We start from the raw sequence: 19,749 nt of genomic DNA, 5'->3' as shown, positions 1-19,749 counted from the left end.
CCCAGGGTAGCGTAGCCTCGCATGAGTAGCCACGAGCTGGCTCTCCTCATGGAGGAAGACGCTATGAACGTCGACATGGCCATCCAGGGGATGCAGGGCATGCCAGGCATCCAAGGGACTCAAGGGATCCAGGGGATGGCCGGCATGGAAGGCCTGGAGAGCATGGACGGCATCGGGGGGATGGAGGGCATCGAGGGCGCCATGGCCCTGGACGACGTCGACTTGTTCGGAGACCCCGTCATGGACAATGCCCTGGCCGGCCTCCCTGCACGCCCCCCGCCGAGCAAGCCGCTGCTGCAGCGCCTCGACGAGCTGCGCACCCGTGGCTGCTCCCAAGCCATCGCCTGGTCGCGCCAGGGCACCATCGCCGTCATCGCCAAGGACGGCATGTCCATCGACCTGCGCTTCATCCGCTGCCGGCCCGACAACGGCGACTGGGAGCTGAGCGAGCCGAGCCCCTGGTCTGCCGTCTCGCAGTCGCCCTCCCCGCCGCCTCCGAACCACCACTCTACTCCTCTCTCGCTGGCCTCGGCCGGTGCCCCCTTCGTCCACCTCGCCTGGGGGCCCCAGGCGTTCCCCGAGCTTGCCATTATCGATGCGCTAGGCCGTGTCACCATCCTCAGCTTCTCCGTTACGCTCAACCGACCCTATCCCATCGTCCGCCGGTGGGATGCCGATGTCGTCGACGACCTCCACGCCGTTGTCGGCTGCTACTGGCTCCCCCTGGTGCTGCAGCACACCAAGCAGGCAAGTCGTCGTTCCGGCCCCCCCGATCTGAGGTGGTCGCAGTAGTCACCAGACTCCCCTCGCTGATAACCAAGTCTCTATCACAGTACAACATCATCCACGGCCCCGGCATTCGGACGCAGTCGGATGAGTATAAGTATGAGCACCAATTCTACCCGGCTTCCGGCCCTTGGCATCCCAGCCCGTCCAAAAGCGCTCTCCTGTGCGTCACCACGAATGGCACCCTCAAGCTGTTCTTCCTGCAGAGCAACGGCCGCCTCGAGGAGACCGCCATCGAGCTCGAGAGCGTGACCTCGTCTGACGATCTGATCACGCATGCGTCGCTCTGCTCAGATAAGAGTGCGTACTGCCGCGGCCCACTGTGTCCCTTGTCCGCCCAGCTGACGCAGAAGGTCCAGACACGCTCTTGCTTGCCCTTGCCACCGCCTCCCGGCAGTTGAGGGTTGTTCGTGTCAGCCTTCAGTGGGGCTTGCCACAGGTCGACAAACAAGTGCCCCCCGGGAGCGTCCCGCTGCGACCGTCGCTCAGGGAAGGCCATGTAGCCGTGACCACCTGGGTGCAGCATGGCCCTAGCGAGTCGCCGCTGGACGCATCCATGACTCAGCTCTCGCACATTGAGATCCTTCCATCCGCCTCGGAAGCTCAGTCCCAGCCCTTGGCTCCCCCGGTTGTCCTGACCGTCCGGTCATACGTTCCCCAAGACAGCTCCGCTTACCACCAGGAGAGTCAGAGTATCATTGATCGCTGGGAAGTTCTCAGTGATCAGCCGCAATCCCTTCATCCCGCCTTCGAACAGCTCAGTTCCAAGGATGGCGCCGGGTTTGCTCCGCCCGTACGTTCGCCGCCTGACCTCAGGCGAACTAGAATACACGATGCGGCTAACGAGAGTCCTAGACCAAGACGCGCCTCCGCAAGCTCGACCCAATTATCTTGCCGAAAATCGTCGTAACCGTTCACACAGCACAGTTTGGCCGAATACTGTGCTTTGCTTTTAGCGATGGCACTGTTCAGTTCAGGGATCGCTTCACCATGGAAGAGCTGTATCGCGAGCAAAACACAGATACCATCAGCAGCCCCCTCCAAGTGGGATTTCAGTTCATCAACGATACGCCATGTGAGTTATCATTCCACATTATCTTCCTCATTACCCCCTCAGGCGCCGCGCCGCTTCTGAGGCTCTAGCTGATACCATATCTTTCACAGGTCTGCAGGTGGCCTTCTCGCCCACCAACTGCTCCTTCGCACAATTATGCGAGGATTGGACGGTCAAATGGAACAAACTGCATTACCCTACAGCGGACCCGAGCTCGCCGCTCCCGCGGAGTAAGTGATGATTGACAGGATGACATCGCGTCTCGAAACGCGCTGGTGTGGCCACAGACACTGACTCCATCCCAAGCCCAGTTGAGACCATTGGCGGTCGCCTTGAGCGTGGCAGCATCCGTCACTGGGGCGTACCAAGTCAGCAACGATGATGTTCTGGCGGTCGCCCGGCCCTTCGCGCAAATGCCGAACTTCACAGATGCTTGGATACGAGAGACGGTCAGCATACTCAAGGTGGTCGTCGACTATTCGGAGGACGCCCACCACGACCAGCTCGTCAGAAACGCGTACCTGCAAGCGTGCTTCAGCATGCTGAGCCACCTCGGCTTCCAGGGAGATTTCAAGCCCCGGCCTTTCAGTGCCAGGTTCGCCATGCTCGCTCTGAACCTGAGGAACATGGTGGTCCTCATCACCGTCGCCAGCAACACGCCAGTCAGCATCAAGGAGAAGCTGAATCCGCTCGACGACCCGGAGGTGGTAGAGGCGCTGGCGGGGTGGGTGAAATGGGGCGTCGACTTGCTCTCGTGGCTCGTGGACTGCTTGTTCGCGCTGCTGAACGACTCGGAGGTCATGGCCATGCTGACAGACCCGAAGCGCTTCCTCGAACTGGCCCGGTACCTCCGCTCCAAGAAGGACGTCTCGCTGCATCTGCTGCTGTGCTCCTCCACGCGAGGCTTCCTGTCGGCTGCCTGCCGCCGTCTCGTCCACCTCGAGAGCATCAGCTCTCGCACCGCACAGTTCTACGAGACCAACCCTCAGCTGCAGGACCCCTCCGCGACCGCCACTCCGGCCCGCCCGCACCCGGCGCTGATTCAGGCCTACCTGAAGGTACGGCGCGTCGTCTCGTCGAGCGTCGTCAAGATGCAGGAGTTCGACAGGCTGCTGAGCGGCCTGGGCAAGGACATCCAGTCGGCCTACCAGAAGACGCTCTCGGGGCTCGCGGCGGCGGTCAAGCCGCCGCAGGGCAACCTGACGGAGGAGCAGCAGCAGCAGTACCATGACGCGTTCATCAAGAAGGCGCAGACGCAGTGCGAGCTCGACATGCTCCTGGGCGAGAACCCGCCGCCGGCCTTCCGCGACATGCTGCTCCGCTTCTTCACCACCACCCTGCCCGAGTTCCGCCGCCACACGGACCCGGCCAAGCTGTTCTTTGCCAACTACGACGTGCTCGAGGTCGAGGACAACGCCAGGGCGCTGAGCGCGAGGAAGGCCGCGGGGAAGTACATCGACGTGTTCAAGCGCGTCGAGCTGGTGGTCGCCGGCAGCGCGCGGGGGGCGAACGGCCAGGTGGTCGACGACGGCGGCGGCGCGGGCCAGGACGGGCAGAACATGCTGCCGGCGAAGCGGAACGCCGGCGGCGAGGAGGTGAATGGTCACAACAGCAGCAGCAACAACAACAACGCCGGCTTCGTCAACGGGAGCGGCAATGGCAATGCGAACGGCGGCGGCGGCGGCGGCGACGACGAGAACGGGGGCGGCGGCCGGCTGTGGCGGCGCTGCGTGCGCTGCGCGGCCGTCATGGAGGACATCTGGTCGAACCGGCCCGGGTTCAACTTCGTGCTGGCGCAGCAGCGCAGGTGCGCGTGCGGAGGCAGCTGGGTGGTCGTTCCCAGGGGGTCGTAGTAGGAGGCAGGTCCGCCGGGTGAAATCTTCAAGCAGCTAGCTGTATGTATGCCCATGCGGCATGTATGTACCGTGTTGTACCAGCCATGTTCGTCAAAGTTGTGGGATTATCTCGCCGCACGGATTGAGGACGGATAGCGAGAAGCGTTAGAATGTCGGACAAGTCTGGATGTCTAGCAGGATGAAGAATTCGCCGTGGCATCAAGAAGACCTCGTAACAATTTCTGTGTTTGTCCCCTTTCATTGCTCCAAGCCAACTTACGGGCTAATAATCACACATACATATATATCACTGATGTGCTGACACTACCACTATTTCTCTTGCTCCTGCTCGCCCTCCTTGTCCCCCTCCCAGACATACTCCTGCTCGACGACGCCGGGAATCAGCGGCCGCAGGGCCATGCCGTAGTCGCCGCCGTTGGGGGTCCGCAGCAGGGTGTGGATGTGGAACCTGGCGGGCTCGCGGTTGGTCAGGAAGACGCCCGAGTGGTGGTCGAACTCGACGATGATGACGGGGCTCTGGATGCGGTAGTAGAAGGGGTCGTGGTCGGCGAAGCCGCCGATCCAGCAGAAGTAGGTCTCGTGGAACCAGCGCTCGGCCTCGCGCAGGCGCAGCTCGCGCGCCGGCCGCGGCAGGTACAGCAGGAACTGCTCGAGGATGGCGCGCACCAGCGCGCGCTGCGCCTCGTCCATGTCGCCGGACCCGACCACCACGCCCTCGTACGGCACGACCCGGTTGTCGCGGTAGGCGCCGCACAGGTGCCGCTGGTCGTCGTGGTTCCACCGCCCGCGCGGCATGGCCGGGTCGCGCAGGCGCTCGTAGACGCGCGCGCGCCGCTGCGCGTCCGGCGCCAGGCTCTGCATCAGCCGCAGGCCCAGCCGCTCCTCCTCGTGCAGGATGCGGGTGCCGCGGTGCGGCCCGGCGTCGATCACGTTGGGCTCGGCGCCGGTGAACCAGGGCGAGATGACGGCCTGCGTGCGGTACAGGAAGACGTTGAGGCACAGGTGGTGGCCGTAGAAGGAGAAGCCCCAGGGGGCGGTCTCGGACGGGGCGCCGAAGAGGACGAAGTTGTACGAGAACTCGTTGCACACGCGCGGCGCGCCGACCAGCTCGCCCAGGAAGCCGTTGATGCGCATGGCCGAGATGGCTTTGCGGTAGCCCTCGGGGGAGAGGGTCGCCTCGAGCACCGCGAGCACGGCGTCGCGCGTGGACGCGGTCACCTCGTCGAGGCGGATGCCCTTGTCGGAGAGGAGGAACTCCGGGTTGGACCAGGAGCGCCACTCGGGCGAGTCGATGTGGTAGGAGACCGCTGCGAGCTGGGCCGGGGTCAGCTGGTCGAGGAGGGACTTGGCCGCGGCTACGATGGCCGAGATGGGCATGCCCTCGTCCTGGAGACGGAAGAGGTCGTGGCGGACGCGGCCTGGAGTTGCGTGTTAGTGGGAAGGGAGTCTTACTTCGCCGTTCGAAGGACAAGACAAGGGAACAACAGACCATCGTTGGTGATGCCCTTGAAGGGCTCCTGGAACAGCTTGCGCCAGTGCAGGTACAGGCCGTGCAGCCACGGCGGGACGCCGCCCTCCTTGAACGCCGCCGCGTACTCGTGGGCATCCTGCTTCTGCATCTCGGTGAAGCGCGGGGTGCTGAGGTCAGGCAGGTACTGACGGTAGGCACCGTCCCCGTGCTGGTCGTCGGCGGCCATGTTGACTGGGTAACGAGGCTCTATCTAGCCTGGGAGCTCAACTCTTTCACACTCTGTCAAGAGACACAAGACACACGGTCAAGTGAGATGGCGATGAAAGACAGGATAGAGATAGCGGGAGGGTGTAAGTCGTGAGGCCCGGACAGCTGAGAAAGCCAAAAAATAATGAGAGTTCATGACGGCAACGCGCAACTCTCCACTCGGAGCTGCGCGATCTTGACATGCGGGACACCGAGTGGCCGTGGCCTGAGCCGGAGCTTGAATTGCGACTCGGCCGCCGGGCGCTGGAGGCAAAACTATGACCCGGCGGAGCAGTGGAGGAGCCTGGAGGCGGGTGAAAGTGTGGGGTACAGGGGGTTAAAGTTGTTGTCCGTGGTACTGTACAGTACCATATCAGGCCAGTTGTTACTGTGTAAGTCGTGCGTTCTGTATGTCATGAGTGTACTGACAAGAAACGCCCCTCCCCCGCTCTGAATTACGCACTGGAGCCTTCCGTTTCACCGGGCATGTTTGGTGGAGCGCCGCTCATGGTCTGATCAGGCAACAGATGTCGGCAATCTGGCGAGGCCGTTTCTCCGTCTCGATAGGTTTCCTGAAGTCGGGCTGGCATAAAGCAGCCTGGAAGTCCGAGAAGCCTCCTCCCTCCCAAGAATTGATGTGCCTGCTGGTCACAGCTCCTTGAACTGGACGTGGAACAGATCCACCGCCTCCCGCAACGCCCGTACCAGGTGGATGTTGTCCTGGATAGCTGCGCTCGCACCACCCCTTCGTTAGCGTCGTCAAGAAGCTAAAACAGAGCCATTAAACATAAATAAAAAAGAACAACAAAAAAATGAAATAAAAATATAAAAGAAAAGGAAAGAAAAGAGTGAGAACGAACAAACTCACCTCCAGGCTTCGCCTTCGCCTCAAGATGCGCCTCCCTGCTGGTCCAACCAAGCACCATCCTCGCCGTCCTCTCCCCCGCTACATCCACATCTGCATCCGCAAGGCTCTCCCCAAACGCCGCGCCCTTGTACCCCTCGGGCGGGTTTCCGTCCAGGCTGCGCATAAACTCAGCCGCATTCGCGCCAAAGCCGTCTTCGACACCAAACGCGGTAAACACCTCGGTGCAGGGCGCCCGCAGCACCGCGGCCCAGGGGCCCGGCGCACTGAGGACCAGCGTCCCCGCTTTATCACCACCACCGCCGCCACCACCGGGAGCATCAGCAGCAGCAGCAAGCGACGAAGCGAGCTGCGACGACCGGTAGGCCAGGGCTGCTTCGCGGGTTGACCACTCTATTTCAGGCGAGAATTAGCATATATTTAAATTTGTTTTCAACTGAAGAAAAGAAAAGTAAAAGACGGAGAATACCACAGTAAAGCGAAACGGTTAGACATACCCGTGCAGAGAATGCCCGTGTCGGGGTCCTCCATCTTGCGGCCGAAAAAGGCGTGCTGGAAGCCCTCCTGCTTCTTGATCTCATCACTCACCTCTCCCGGAAGTTGCTGGCCTAGGACCTGGAAGACAATTACCGGTGGTGCCGCCATTGTTCAGGTAATCAAGCTGCTGCAAGAGACGTGTTTAGACTGCAGCGTAATTTGTGGGTGGAGTAGAGAATAACGGGGAGGGAGTTGTCAAGCGAGCGAAATCATCTTTACGCCAGTTACGTTCTTGCCATCCGTCATTTGTAATCCACAGCATTGCATGCTGAATGTGATTGGGGAAATCGACTCTTACCCAGCTCAGCAAATCCGAGAAAGCACCGTGCTGGTTTCTCACCTACGAGGACCATTTAATGGGTGATCATGTCGGGCTTGAATTTGAAGATGTACAGAGAGAGCTATCTCACATTGGTCAAGGAATCAACAGTCATCCCCCCTGGCTGAACATAAATTCCCCACCCGATGTCACCCCTTGTCAAGAGAAAAGAAAAAGAGGAAAAAAAGGAAAAGCGCAGAAAAGGGAAATGACAAAAATGTCAACCAAAAGTAGCTGAAGAGGGCTTCGCTCAACTGCTCTGGGTCCCGGGCCTTGGAGGCAGCACGACAGGTAGCGCGCTGTCCCCCTGGGAGACGCGACCAGCCCAGCCCGAATGCCCCTACGGCACTACCAACAAGCGTTTTGCCTCATCAGCTCACGGGCGCAAGCCAACCCTCTGTGACGATGTGCATGGATCCTCCTCTGCAGCACATCAAAAAAGGTTAGCAAGCAGCCTCACAACGGCGCTCTCGCGACACACACATACCGGCCGAGTCCGAGACGCTGGCTCCGGAGCAAAGTAGCCTCTGCGCGAGGTCCCCTGCCCGGTCTCCGTTGGATTGGCAGGCGACGGAGGCCCATGGCGAGGGTCCGGCATGTCGCTCTTACTATCGCGCTTATCTCCTTCAGAAAGGTTCCCGCTTGTGGAGACGGCGAACTCTTGACTGGCGAAAGCCAGTCGTCGGTCGCAACCATCGATGCTATCCAACAATGTCAGCCACATCTTCCCACTCGGCCCCACTCGGCTTTGATGGCAACATACCCAACCCGTTTGTTGACACCGTGGACGTTTACACCCAGAGCGGAAGATCACCGCAGCTTCAACTGCCCATTTACCGATGCCCGTTGTCCCATCAAAAGGCTGCATTTGCATCTCCCCACTCCGACCACGAGCTGGGGCCCTGGGGACAACCTTCTGAACCGTGACTGCTGGACCAGTTGAACCCCAGATCTTCCGGATCCGTGATCACAACTGACCCGCCCTCCGGGTCCCGACCCCGAGAGGGTAAATCCAACATGCCTCGGTCGGGTCACCGATGGGCCTTTTAACGTCGTGCCCAGGACAAGACCTGCAAGCAATTGCTTGCCCTTGCGCCACTAGTTACACAGTCAGCAGCAGCCGAGAAGAGGCGTTCCAACGGAGAGAGACATACGTGGTCGTGTACTTGTCAAATCACCGCTGTACCAATATCGGCAGCACCAGCGAACAAAGAACGCTGGCGGATCCGGTCCGGCTCTATGGCATACGAGCATGAAACGTCATGATGTACGTCGAAACCAAATGCCTAGACAGGCTCTCCAAGGATCACCGTGTTCCGAACGACAACGCCGACTCCGGGCTCCGAGCGCCATCCAATGGACCCTTCTCTTTAATGATGATTGCCTGGACAAGAATTAGCATACCAAGTTTTGGACGGCGATGGATGTAGAACTCACCGGTAACGCCATCGCTCTCACGCGCACCACAGACGCGACCATCCAGTGGTGAAGACGCGTGACACAGGACAACGAACCCGGTCCTGCAACCGATGCGCTGTCATCAAACAAGAGCACACCATGGGCCTTTTACCGTCCTGCCCAGGACGCCATGGGCCATTTTACCGTCCTGCCCAGGACGCCATGGGCCATTTTACCGTCCTGCCCAGGACGCCATGGGCCATTTTACCGTCCTGCCCAGGACGCCATGGGCCTTTTAACGTCCTGCCCAGGACGAGGCTGCGGCGTCGCTGCTGCTGCTGCGACAGGAAATCCCTCTCCGCCGTGTGTTTTCCATACCACGATAGATCCTGGCCGGAATCTGTGTTATGTCGCTTCTGAGACGAGGCACGTCACCGACGGATGGCAGGCTGACATTTGTCGTGGAGCGTGACAAAGGAGAGCGTTTGACGGCCCCGAAGAGGAGCCATGTTTCCAACCGAACAGTTTGTACAGAGACGGCGGTGGTGTCTGCAGGCATTCGCGAGGGCAAGCTGTGTAGCCGAGATGGGGACTGAAGTGAAACGTTGTTTGATTTGAACAGGTCGTCAAAATGCTCAAACAATGCGTCATCCCCCGCACTGGGTTATTGACAGGAAGATGAGCCAGATGGTCGCCATGGTCTTTGTTGAGAGGTTGGCGAGGTGGGTTGAGGACGAAAGAGAAAAGGAGACTGGAAGGGGAGTCCGAGCCCAAAGAACACCTCAATAAATAGACCGTCGGGCTGAGGAAGTTGTGGTTTTTGCCTGGACAATTGCTTCTTGTCTGGAGGTGGGGATCGGCGTGTTGCATCCAGGTTGCCTGCCGCCATCCCAACCTTGGAAGTTACTAAAGACCGCTGAGAGCCAATCAGATTTCACGGCCATTGGGAAGTTGTGGGGCTGCCGCCTACACGCTGGATGCGCCAGGCCCCAATGGCCCCAATCACCACGTGGCTGTGAGTTGCAACGATTCCAGCTGTCCTCACATTATCACCCAAGGCAGAGCAGACCGAGCAACGCGGACGTACGGAAGGAGGTCAGCTACTTCCTTGGCCAACATCATTGGGGGAAAGGGCACGTCCGAACCATGCAGGAAGCCATGGATCTTACCAACGGCCGCTCCACATCAGGCGGCGGCTCGTTCGGGCCAGTACATGTCATCGAGCCCAGCGATAGCTCAGAGCACACCCACACTGCCATCATGTTGCATGGCCGAGGCAGCAACGGTCCCGAGTTTGCTGAAGAGCTCGCTGAGACTGCGTCGCCGGGCCAGAAGCCCCTCACGCAGAGGTTCCCCGGTTGGCGGTGGGTGTTTCCGTCGTCTCGAGAGCTGTGGAGCACCGCGTTCGAGGAGATGCTGTCCGCTTGGTTCGAGGCCCACTCGCTCTCGGACACGACCGACAGGGAGGATTCGCAGATGGAAGGAATTCAGCAGTCGGTAGCCTACATTCAGCATATTGTGAGCCAGGAAGTCGCGAGGCTTGGAGGGAAATCCGAGAGGGTGGTCATTGCAGGTATCAGCCAGGGAGGCGCGATCGGCATGTGGACGCTGCTGTGTCAAAGGAACGTCGGCAAGTGGCTTGGGGCATTCGTAGCAGCGAGCGCATGGCTGCCTTTTGCACTCAATATCGACCGGATTCTGGGTCGGAACAGCGTCGACACATCAGTTGGTTGCAACTCAGATGTCGAGGCTTCGGATGCCTTTGTTAAGGAGATGATGCTTTCCTGCACTCAACCGCCTGCGGTGCCGCTGGGGGACAGGTCGCCCTTATCCACGCCCATCCTTCTGGGTCACGGCATCGACGATGCCGTTGTTGGTGTCGAGCTCGGCCGGCAGGCACGACAGGTGCTCGCCAACGTAGGGTTCCAAGTCGAGTGGAAAGAATACTCGGGCGCAGAGCAAGAAGGGCACTGGCTCAAGGCACCAGAGCAGATTGACGATATTGCCGCCTTCCTACTGAAGGCCATGTCGACGCACGCCACTGACAGCTCGAGTTGAGCCCTGCCGGCGTGGTGACAAAATTCCGAGGGATATAACCGACCGCGGCGTGGGCTTACCGAATGTGTAAAGAGCCTGATGGATGGAAGTTGCTGGGCAGGGTCTCCCTAGGTGCTAGGTACCTTCCCATCAGACATGACTGGTCCTGCCTGTTGAGGTGCATCGTACCTTCTGTATTTGAGCTTCGGCACGCCACCAGTCTTTGATGCGCAAGGCGGCAAGATGAAGGCACCGAAAGGGAAGGGCGAGGCTTCCCCAGATTTGGGCGACACCTGACGTAGATTGGGAGCTTCGCTCATCGCGCTCCTCAGCTTTGCCCACTTCCTCGGATGCCTGTGGCGTGCTTGCCGGCACTTCTCGCAAGGCTCTCCTTCCTCGTTGCAACAGGCCGCCATGGACGTCTTCGACACGAGCAAGCCCGACCGGTTCCAGCAGTCCCTGAGCAGCGCCTGGGCCAGCTTTCTCTCGGCCCAGCACTGCGGTCGAGAAGTCGATGCTCTCAAAAAAGCACTAGACGCGCACACCCAGCAAACCACCGTATCCATCGCGAACCTGCAACGAGAGGCTGCCAGCCGACATGATCTTATCAACACCGCTGTCGCCGAGTGCAAATCCCAGCTCGAACAGCACGCCGCGCGGTTGCAGGACACGTGCGCTCTGCAAGCCCGTCTCGATGCGGTTCAGCAAGATATCGCCCGTGGCAGGGAGGATGCATCGAAGACCATTACCGAGCTGTCGAGGACCGTTGATGCGCTTCGGGAGAAGCTCGAGCAGTTGCAGTCTGTCACGGCCTTGGACATACCGGCTCTCCAGGAGCAATGTCGCGCCGCACTGGAGAGGGTCGAGTTCTTGGAAGGGGAGTTGAGGGAGCTCCGCGCGGAGAAGACAGCTTCGGAGCAGAGACTGGCTGCGCTCGAAAAACAACTGGCGACAGGAAACGACAACCGCCAAGAGCTACCAAAAGCGACGGTCAGCTTCCTAGACGAGGTCCTCGCGCGCCGGGATGAGTTGATGCGGCTTCTGGACTCACAACAGCTTCCGATACCGAGCGAGAGCTCAAGCGATACCAGTGGGTGTCTCCTTACTCGGAGTGAGATGAGCTTCCCAGTCTGACAGGCCTGCATTCACAGTCCCAGGCCGAAGCACATCTTTGGAGGAATTCCAAACAGCAGCCCCAACCGCTCCAAACCAGCCGGACAAAACCGTAGTCAGCCAGCTCTCCGCGCAGCCCACAGTGAATCCCGCAGAGTCCGGCTCGCAACCCCAGCCCAACCATCCGGCTCCGGGCAGCAGCAGCAACCCCAACCAGGACATCCGATCGCTGTACCTCGTCTTCCGCGACCGATACAAAACCAGCCCGCCCAAATCCGACACCGCCTTCATCTGGGACTTCCTCGACAGCATCGAGAGCCCCGCGCTGTCGAAGCACATCCAGGAATCGCTAGCGGCGCTGCTGCCGGAGCACGTCGCGCGCAGCCGCGACACGCGGCGCAAAAACCCGCGACGGCTAGTCATGCTCTCCAAGGGGCTGACCTGGAGGCGGTTTCGGGAGGCGCTGGTCCAGATTCCCGGGCCGTCTTCTTGATTATGATGGGAGGTTAAGCTGTTCATGTTTAACAACAATGTGGCGTCACTTGCTCTTTTGCTCGGTGTGTTGGAGAACGGGCCGCCTGAAATCTTGCTGAATCTACTTGCTGAGGATCTTCTCTGGCTATTCAATGACGTGTGGAGGTTGTATCTAGGGGAGCGGCTTCTTGATGTTTGCATTGCGGAAGGCGACTGAGTATAGTCACAGAAACCAGTCAACTCTGAGCGAGTGTGCAATGTCATATGTTCTGGTGCGCGGACTCAGATCAGCAGATCCCAAGCCTTGTCCGCCTCGTATACGCTATGCAGGTAAGCTGCCATGGATATTTCAAAGGAGATCTTGCATCTCTAACCTCGCTGCCACCATTACGCAGTATGTGTTCAACTATTACCAAGATATTTTCGCAAAGCTTCCGTCTAATCACAAGTCCAGTATGCCCAAAGAAAGGAAGAGAGAAAGAGGAAAAGCAAAGAAAAGAAAACGGCCCCTTCCTCTCCACCTGGTAAACGCACAAATCAAGCCCGCCACCTCCGCCCCTCCGCAGGTCCGCCCCTTCTAAAGCCCACCTTCCTCAGCTGCTGCCGGCCCTGCCGGCCCTGCGCCTCGCCGCCGGCCTGGTACACGCGCAGTCCGTTAACCAGCCAGTAGGCCTGGGTGAAGGCGCCGGGGTTCTGGCCGACGAAGTCCTCGCACGTGCTCGCCAGCGCCGAGCACGTCTCGTCGTCGGCCCAGACCCGGCCGGCCCAGTCGCCGCAGAAGGTGGTGTCGAACACGAGGTTGTGGTTGGCGAAGTGCTGGTCGATGGAGCAGGTGGGCCCGCCGACGAAGGCGGCTAGCGGGGGCCCGAAGGTCGACGGGTCAGGCGAAGACGCTGCCGAAGACGAAGACGAAGACGAAGACGAGGACGACGACGAGGTCGCGTCGGCGCCCGCGGCGAGCTGCGTGGCGACGGGGCTGCCGCGCGGGAAGAACCAGACCTTGATGGCGGCGCTTGTCCACTCGACGGCGTACACACCGCCGCCGGCGGCGTTGAAGCCCGTGCCGTAGTTGTCGGAGGAGGTCGTTTGCTGCGTGCAGCCCTCGTTGCCTTGGCAGTTGGCGGCCAGGAGCTTGGTTGTGGAGATGGTGCCCGTGTTGGAAATGGTGCAGCCGGCGCCGGTGTGCAGCGAGACCGAGTTCGAAGTCTGGCTGTTGACGCCCTCGATAACGTCCACCTCGCCCGAGTTGGGCCAGTTCGGCCCGAACATCCAAAAGGCAGGCCAGAGGCCGCACGAGCCAGAGCCGGTCGCGCCGGCCGGCATGTGAGCGATATCAGCGATGAACAGGCCCTTGGTGTAGGCCTTCTTGGAGGTGAGGCGGACCGATCGGCGCCCTGTGGTGGTCGTGTTGGTGTAGTCGACGCCGAGGTAGACACCGCCCTCGGTAAAGCCAGCTAATCCATCGCGGTTTGCCGTGGCAGCATCGACGTACTTGACGAAACCATTCGTCGGGTCCGGCTGGGTGAAGAAATCGAACTCGGTGAAGAAGTTGCTCGCGTCGTAGACATCCACAAGGCCGTACTGGGAGGCCGCTCGGACGGAGCATGCGGCAAATGCCAAACCGGCAAAGCGGAACGATGCCCTTAGTCGGACCATTTTTCGTTTTTCGACGATACCCAACTCCGCTTTCCTCCTGGTCTTGCAAGTCACCTCAGCTGGAAGGGAATCCTGCTTTCCTAAGTCCGAGGTTCAGTGAGCGAGTGGAATCAGATGGCTGCTCCTGGCAAGCCGGAGTGACGGTGTTAGTGATGCGAGTTCGCTTCAAGGACGACAGCACGGCTCGTTTGAGCTAGAGTTCAGCAAGCCCGGGAAAGTAATGCTTCTCCTGGGAGGTACGTGGGGGGCTTGTTGAATGAGCTTGATTGAGAATAGGGAGACAATAGGTGGTCGGAGGCCGGCAGTCGGGTGTCAATAGAGCTTGTGATGTGAATAGTCGACCAGCATTCCATAATCAAAACGAATGATAGAATACAGCAGAATCACAAGGCACGCCTCTAGCCGCATACGGAGAGACGGCTGCGGCTACAACCGTGAACGGGAGAGCCAAATACGGAATGTGCATCGAGGAAAAACCGAAGGGTGAGTATGTTCATCAAGTAGGCCCGCACAAAGTATGCAGACTTCTGCATGCAGTGTTGGACGGATTCAGGTTACGGAAGCACTTGCTTCCCCTGGCCAAAGGCTGCCTTGCAAAGTTATTTGCCAGGTCCATTATTCTGCCCCAGGAACGGTTCCTGAAGTGGCAATGGTGAAGGGTTGGAGGAGAAGATATTGTCCAGTCACAAGACGAAGCTCAGCAAGAAGCCCAGTCGGTGGGCCAGCTTGGTTCCGGGATGAAGAAACGAAACGAACGCCGGGCGGCTACTTAGCGAACTGTTGAATGGCAAATTAGAGCTGTCAACATCTGGCCCGAATGTTGTAAGATGGGGGCATGCCGCCAAATGCCGACACCGGACGAGTACGTAGGCACGTTCGAACGTTCGGGTGGTCTCAGGCACATGGTGTCGCATCCGCAAGAGGAAGTTGTTGTTTCAGACCCACGAGCTGGTTGCGGAGAAGCAACTCCGTCCAGTCAGCTTACAGACCGGCTGCTGAAACTTTGAATCAGCGACCGGTCTGGATACTCAGTTGTTGCAGTTTGGAGGTCTGAAAGCCAATCAATCTGTTTACACTCTGCCGTGGTCTGGTGGGTCAGTCCAACTTGTCACAGGTGGCGTGGCTCCTAACCCTAGCATTCCCCTAACCCTGACACAACCGCTGTTATAGTTTTTTTTTTTTTTTTTTTTTTTTTTTTTTTTTTTTTTTTTTTTTTTTTTTTTTTTTTTTTTTTTCCCTCTTTTCGACGGCTTCTTCTGGTCAGCCAGCATCACGCATCGAACAGAGCAAGTCACTTTGAACGCATGCTCACAGCATCATACTATGCAACAACAAGTTTTCGCTGATTACTGCAAATCTACGAGCAAGCGATGTTATCCAAGTGCATGATCAATCTCGAACGCCATCCTCTTGTAGCGGTTGTATCTGGCCCACACTCAAATCAATCTTACAACGAAGCAATCAACTACATGACTAGCCTGGAACCTGTGATGATGACTCGTCAAGCTTATCACTGCCCACTACTCCGTGGTGCTATGTGCAACATGACATGTCTCAATTCGGAAAGCGATCTTGACAATGCGTTGTCAGTTGTTCAGCTTTGCCCTGATTGACGGAGCAGTTGAACAGTGACAGAAATGAGTCAGCGTAACTAAGGTAATGCTACATCTACTGCGTAGCATCGCCTTCTAAATGTCTTGCTTTATTGTTTAAGTTCTCGTTAGCTGCATTGTATTGCCGCATGTTCCCAGTCTGAGCTCATTGCAATGTAAAACGACGTATGTGTACACATCAACAGGACTGGGAAGTGATTACATGCACTGTCGAAACCCACTGCTCCAGAAAGATAGGAACGAGTCACTTCTGTGGAGGCAGGGTAATATCAGTGTAAAAATAATCTCGCACAGCCGGTGTGATTGACTAGTTGGAATATATGTTGAGAATGTAAGAAGCAAGAGTACTCCGTGCGATTGCGATGCAATCCTCTAATTCTGCACCCCTCTTTGTTCCAGTGACTCCATGATGCGCCAAGAATGAAAAAAAAGTGTTTGGTCCTAAGATGAGAATCAGTGCCAGACAGTCGACAATGAGCGGGGCCAGTGTTCATCCCTCTGAAGCCCCCCCTTCCAACAGCGTATGAAATGCCTTGTTTACGCCACTCTCAGGGGCGCGAAAGCAAGTTTGCAGCTTCACCGAGCGGTGGAAGGTGATCGTCGTCCTAGAACTTCACCTTCTGACCGGTGAGCTTGAACCAGATCAAGGCCAAGAAGTCCTCCTTGAAGCGCTCCCACCAGGTCCGGTTGAGGTAGTAGCTCAGTTCGCGAAAGCTGTACATCTCGCCCCAGCAGTCGCGCCCCCATTCGCAGCCTGCCATGCTGACCAGGAAGTCCCGGTCCTTCTCGTTGTAATGTATCCGGGGGTCGATCCCCTTGTCGGCGCACGCGCCCTTGGGAAAGCTGTTGATCATTCGCTGCGGCAGGAAGGCCGTGTGCTTCCGGATCCACGGCTGCGAGATGTACAGCTGCTCCAGCGCGTCCTGCTCCTTGTGCTCCCACTCCATGTGCTTCTGCTCGTAGGCCACCGGGTCCCACCAGATGTCCAGCAGCCGGTCGGTCCAGATGCTGCGACGGACAAAGAAGGAGCCCAGGTTGAATCCGGAGCAGTCCTGGGACAGGATGAGATTGATCGAGCTGGCCTTGCCGTCGCCCACGGGACTCTGCGACTCGGCATCGAGGAATACATCGGTGAACGGGTGGGTTATGTTGAGCGGGTTGTATTCGTTAATGTCCCGATAGACGTGTTTCTCGAGGTGGTTGAAGATGTGGTCTTGGAGCGAGTAGGACGGCTCCATGATCACTGTGGTCAGGTCGAGCCACCAGACCCTAGAGTAGGTTAGCCGCGTCTGAGCAGGAAGAAAGCAACCAGCTATGGCACAGCAACATACCACTCGGCCTTGGGATATTTCCTGAGGGTCGTGCGGACAAAATCGACCTTCTCCCAGCTCTCCCGCCACTCATGCGCATACCGCTTCTTCGTGCTCATGTCCACGATCTCGAGATCGTAACCCCACCGAGCGACGTATTTCTTCTTGTTCCGCACCGAGTCCCGCTCGATGGCCCACTCCCTGGCGCCTTTCCAGTCCATCACGCCGCCGCCGACATTGGCCCCTAGTATTATGACGAACTTCTGCCCGCCCCCAAGCCATAGGGATCTCCGCCAGTGGTAGACCAAGGCTGGCCGTAAGTTAGCCCACGGCTGCCCAACAAACGCATAGCAAATGGGGTGGAGCAGCACTCACGGCTGTTGTAGAATATGTAGATGGAGAGGAGGATGATAAGCAAGATCAGCAGTCTTATCTTTGTTCTCCTGCCCATGCGTCCCATGATGCTTTGTATTCTCCCTAGCAATGGCACGCTGTGGACCGACCACCTGCCGCGACCGAGCTTCTCCTTATCGGCGTAGTGTCGGCTAGTGTTGAAGCGTGGGAGGCCGCTCGAAAATCGGCGCATGTGTCGACCAAAGAAGCTCTGGTTCTTGGTCTCGAAGGAGGGATACCCAGAGCCAAAGCCCCTTTTTAACCTGGACGACTCCCACTTCACCGGTGTTGTGGTCGAACCCGTGAACCCCGGTATTGGGCTCGATCGGCCGCTCGCGATGTTGAGACCCGGACTTGCCCAGCCGCCTCCGGGGACAGGCGACGGGCTGCGCGACAAAGACATTGGGGTAGTAGTTGGCGTGTCTGGAGAGGGGGGGGGGGACAAAGAAGGGGAAACGTTTCGTGTTAGCCCAAAACCTGCACATCATCTGCGCCGGCCCACCGGCCTGCAGGTAACCGAAGGGCAACACGGCCCGGGTAGGGAAAGGAGAAGGAGGAAAGCAGAGCACACGTACCTTGAATGGGCGAGAGGGGACCCGAGAGTTGATGGGGCCGAACGCCGAGATAGATGGGAGGTTGGGACGGCGTTGAGATGGCTGATGGCCGCCGTCGGTGATGGGATCGTGCCGACCCGTCGGTGAACGACGCCGTCGCACCGCCAATGTTGGAGGGCGCCACTCTGCAGGTCTGTCGCCGTTGGCTTCAAGTGAATCCGTGTCGGGACGCTCAACGGATCGGAAGTAACACCGGGCTGCCGTTCGGTGCCGCAGGGGGGCGGACGTTGCCGTGCCGAAGCGAGGAATCGAAAAAAAAGCAAACGAGCTCGTTTCAACGGGATTCTGTTGCTTCCTGGTCAGTTGCGCCGCGTCGCCGATCCTGCGGGTGAGCCAATTGCAGACGGTGCCCCCGATCGATCTGTTCCTGAAACCCACCGATGCGCAAGCCCCTCTGGTTGGTTACACAGTTCGGTATGGACGCAACAACAAGGTACATGTCAGGTATTCGGTGCTGCAAGGAGCCACGGCACGCGGCTGCCACCAAGGGAGGCAGGCGCCTTACACTAGAATATTCTTAACAACAACAGACAACGCTGGAGTCGCCGTATCAGCAGCCATCGAATGGACAGGAGGGATAACTCGTCGCCAAGTCTCTGCTTCACCCACCTCTTGTTCGATGATCAGGGGTTCAGTCTAACCTTAGCAACCCGTGCATTGTCGGTTGGCTTGCCGAATGTATCCGTACACTACATTGGTAATTACACGACATGCACCTACCGCACTGGCACATTTGACCCAGGCTGTTCAATTAGCGTTAAGGTACCTAACTTTTCCGTGCCTCCGCATTCCGTACGCCTCGCAGCTTCTGCACCACTGAGATCCAACGTTATGCAATGAAGTAATGTTATAGTCCGTTCATGATGCTGATTTTGGAACATTGAGGCAATGTCTAATAGTAGCCCGAGTTCCTCAAGTTGCTAACATTTCGGCAGGTAACGGCAGGCAAGGTACCTTTGGACTACGAGGGCACCATCAAAATTTTTATAAACCCAGCATCTTCGGGCGGCTTCAAGCCCGTGCCACGCGGGTCATGCACCTTGAGAGTGGCAGCTGTCTTGGCGCGGTCTGGAAAGCTTGGCGATCTCGGCTTGATCTCGCCGCGATTTGGAACATCAGGCTCACACTGTTCGGACCATGTTGTGGCTACAGACCGAGCACTCGCTTTGATGGGCGGCAGCGTGTCTTGTGGCTCTGGCACGCTTCAACTCTGGTCGGTCTGAGACTCTTAAGCAGGGAGATTAAGCAGGAACGTCTCGGGCATTAAGACCCGCTGTATATTCCGTACAGATTCCACAGTATCCGTACTTGCGTGGTGTCTCCGCCTGACTTAAGCTGGTTACCAGAGAGGAGCAAAGTGCTTCAATGTTGGAGACGGGGTGCAACGTCAGGCTTATTTTAAGGTAGTGTAGCCGTTGAAATGGTGACTGGTTCTTCTTCGGCAACAGCGTTCGAGCGGTCTTCTGGAAACCCGCTGCAGCTTCTCGCCAAGCGCCAAACATGTGCTCGTTTCGACGGCGGTTCGAAGCCTTCCCAGTGGGTCTCCTGCGGCCCCGGGCCGGACGGGAGCACGGCTTGGCGCCCGGGATTCTGTGTGCCCCGGGGAAACGGGGGAGGGGGTGGGGTCGGTCGGAAGAGCCCAGTCTGCCGGACAATTGTATGTCGTACGTACCACTGTGTGAGCAGACGAAATCGTGGTCTTACGCAAGAGTGGCCGTTCAGTGACTGTTCAACTCGACTTGAAACAAACGCAGGAAATACCAGCCAGCGATTAGAGCCAGGCGAAGCGAAGTCATTGGCTGGGGTCCTGCGCGAGTAGGCGCCAATTAGCATGCAGAACCGAGACTCCGGGCGGCTCACTGCGGCCAATCGCCTCAACACCAGGCGAGCGAAGAGCGCTTATTCCACACAGCGACCCCACGGCATCAGACACGGGTCGTCTCGACCCGTCCACAGAGAGAGCGCAGCTTGACGACGCGCACCCGGACAGAGACGAGGGCAGACAAG

The 19,749-nt window shown here is 58.4% G+C and overlaps 7 protein-coding genes across 7 annotated transcripts; 3 read left to right on the top strand and 4 right to left on the bottom strand.

The window, feature by feature from the left end:
- Positions 1–180: 180 nt before the first annotated feature.
- Positions 181–3,693, top strand: THITE_2143523 (uncharacterized protein; the record flags this gene model as incomplete). The annotated part of the gene is made up of 7 exons (XM_003652151.1): positions 181–751; positions 790–791; positions 885–1,086; positions 1,146–1,579; positions 1,642–1,861; positions 1,951–2,070; positions 2,147–3,693. The coding sequence occupies 7 exons, from the start codon at positions 181–183 to the stop codon at positions 3,691–3,693; spliced, it is 3,096 nt and encodes a 1,031-aa protein (XP_003652199.1).
- Positions 3,694–3,849: 156 nt separating this feature from the next.
- Positions 3,850–5,715, bottom strand: THITE_2113407 (uncharacterized protein). Its single transcript, XM_003652150.1, has 2 exons — positions 5,186–5,715; positions 3,850–5,114 (listed from the first exon to the last, which is right to left on the bottom strand). The coding sequence occupies exons 1-2, from the start codon at positions 5,391–5,393 to the stop codon at positions 4,006–4,008; spliced, it is 1,317 nt and encodes a 438-aa protein (XP_003652198.1). The 5' UTR covers positions 5,394–5,715; the 3' UTR covers positions 3,850–4,005.
- A 1-nt stretch (position 5,716) lies between these two features.
- Positions 5,717–7,086, bottom strand: THITE_2113405 (uncharacterized protein). The gene is made up of 3 exons (XM_003652149.1): positions 6,776–7,086; positions 6,282–6,671; positions 5,717–6,141 (listed from the first exon to the last, which is right to left on the bottom strand). The coding sequence occupies exons 1-3, from the start codon at positions 6,921–6,923 to the stop codon at positions 6,062–6,064; spliced, it is 618 nt and encodes a 205-aa protein (XP_003652197.1). The 5' UTR covers positions 6,924–7,086; the 3' UTR covers positions 5,717–6,061.
- A 2,445-nt stretch (positions 7,087–9,531) lies between these two features.
- On the top strand, positions 9,532–10,655 carry THITE_2113400 (uncharacterized protein). Its single transcript, XM_003652148.1, has one exon. The coding sequence runs from the start codon at positions 9,679–9,681 to the stop codon at positions 10,588–10,590; it is 912 nt and encodes a 303-aa protein (XP_003652196.1). The 5' UTR covers positions 9,532–9,678; the 3' UTR covers positions 10,591–10,655.
- A 328-nt stretch (positions 10,656–10,983) lies between these two features.
- On the top strand, positions 10,984–12,175 carry THITE_2143520 (uncharacterized protein; the record flags this gene model as incomplete). Its single annotated transcript, XM_003652147.1, has 2 exons — positions 10,984–11,659; positions 11,799–12,175. The coding sequence occupies 2 exons, from the start codon at positions 10,984–10,986 to the stop codon at positions 12,173–12,175; spliced, it is 1,053 nt and encodes a 350-aa protein (XP_003652195.1).
- A 381-nt stretch (positions 12,176–12,556) lies between these two features.
- Positions 12,557–13,912, bottom strand: THITE_2113399 (glycoside hydrolase family 16 protein). Its single transcript, XM_003652146.1, has one exon. It carries the CDS (start codon positions 13,810–13,812, stop codon positions 12,694–12,696), a length of 1,119 nt encoding a protein of 372 aa, XP_003652194.1. The 5' UTR covers positions 13,813–13,912; the 3' UTR covers positions 12,557–12,693.
- Positions 13,913–15,503: 1,591 nt separating this feature from the next.
- On the bottom strand, positions 15,504–17,849 carry THITE_2113397 (glycosyltransferase family 34 protein). The gene is made up of 4 exons (XM_003652145.1): positions 17,704–17,849; positions 17,111–17,551; positions 16,757–17,045; positions 15,504–16,694 (listed from the first exon to the last, which is right to left on the bottom strand). The coding sequence occupies exons 2-4, from the start codon at positions 17,529–17,531 to the stop codon at positions 16,031–16,033; spliced, it is 1,374 nt and encodes a 457-aa protein (XP_003652193.1). The 5' UTR covers positions 17,532–17,551; positions 17,704–17,849; the 3' UTR covers positions 15,504–16,030.
- Positions 17,850–19,749: the final 1,900 nt, after the last annotated feature.

The sequence above is a fragment of the Thermothielavioides terrestris genome, chromosome 2, assembly GCF_000226115.1.
Source record: "Thermothielavioides terrestris NRRL 8126 chromosome 2, complete sequence".
Classification (NCBI taxonomy): Eukaryota; Fungi; Ascomycota; class Sordariomycetes; order Sordariales; family Chaetomiaceae; genus Thermothielavioides; species Thermothielavioides terrestris.
The sequence above is the reverse complement of the archived record's forward strand: the minus strand, read 5'-3'. Positions and strand labels throughout refer to the sequence as shown.

Excerpts from the sequence above, each read along its gene's own strand:
- THITE_2113407 (XM_003652150.1), bottom strand. The coding sequence starts at position 5,393 with ATGGCCGCCGACGACCAGCACGGGGACGGTGCCTACCGTCAGTACCTG. Across the intron at positions 5,115-5,185 it reads CAAGGGCATCACCAACGATG|GCCGCGTCCGCCACGACCTC; the intron begins GTCTGTTGTTCC and ends ACGCAACTCCAG.
- THITE_2113405 (XM_003652149.1), bottom strand. The coding sequence starts at position 6,923 with ATGGCGGCACCACCGGTAATTGTCTTCCAGGTCCTAGGCCAGCAACTT. Across the intron at positions 6,672-6,775 it reads CACGGGCATTCTCTGCACGG|AGTGGTCAACCCGCGAAGCA; the intron begins GTATGTCTAACC and ends CGCCTGAAATAG. Across the intron at positions 6,142-6,281 it reads GGCGAAGGCGAAGCCTGGAG|CTATCCAGGACAACATCCAC; the intron begins GTGAGTTTGTTC and ends GTGCGAGCGCAG.
- THITE_2113397 (XM_003652145.1), bottom strand. The coding sequence starts at position 17,531 with ATGTCTTTGTCGCGCAGCCCGTCGCCTGTCCCCGGAGGCGGCTGGGCA. Across the intron at positions 17,046-17,110 it reads CTACATATTCTACAACAGCC|CCTTGGTCTACCACTGGCGG; the intron begins GTGAGTGCTGCT and ends ACTTACGGCCAG. Across the intron at positions 16,695-16,756 it reads AAATATCCCAAGGCCGAGTG|GGTCTGGTGGCTCGACCTGA; the intron begins GTATGTTGCTGT and ends AACCTACTCTAG.
- THITE_2113400 (XM_003652148.1), top strand. The coding sequence starts at position 9,679 with ATGCAGGAAGCCATGGATCTTACCAACGGCCGCTCCACATCAGGCGGC.
- THITE_2113399 (XM_003652146.1), bottom strand. The coding sequence starts at position 13,812 with ATGGTCCGACTAAGGGCATCGTTCCGCTTTGCCGGTTTGGCATTTGCC.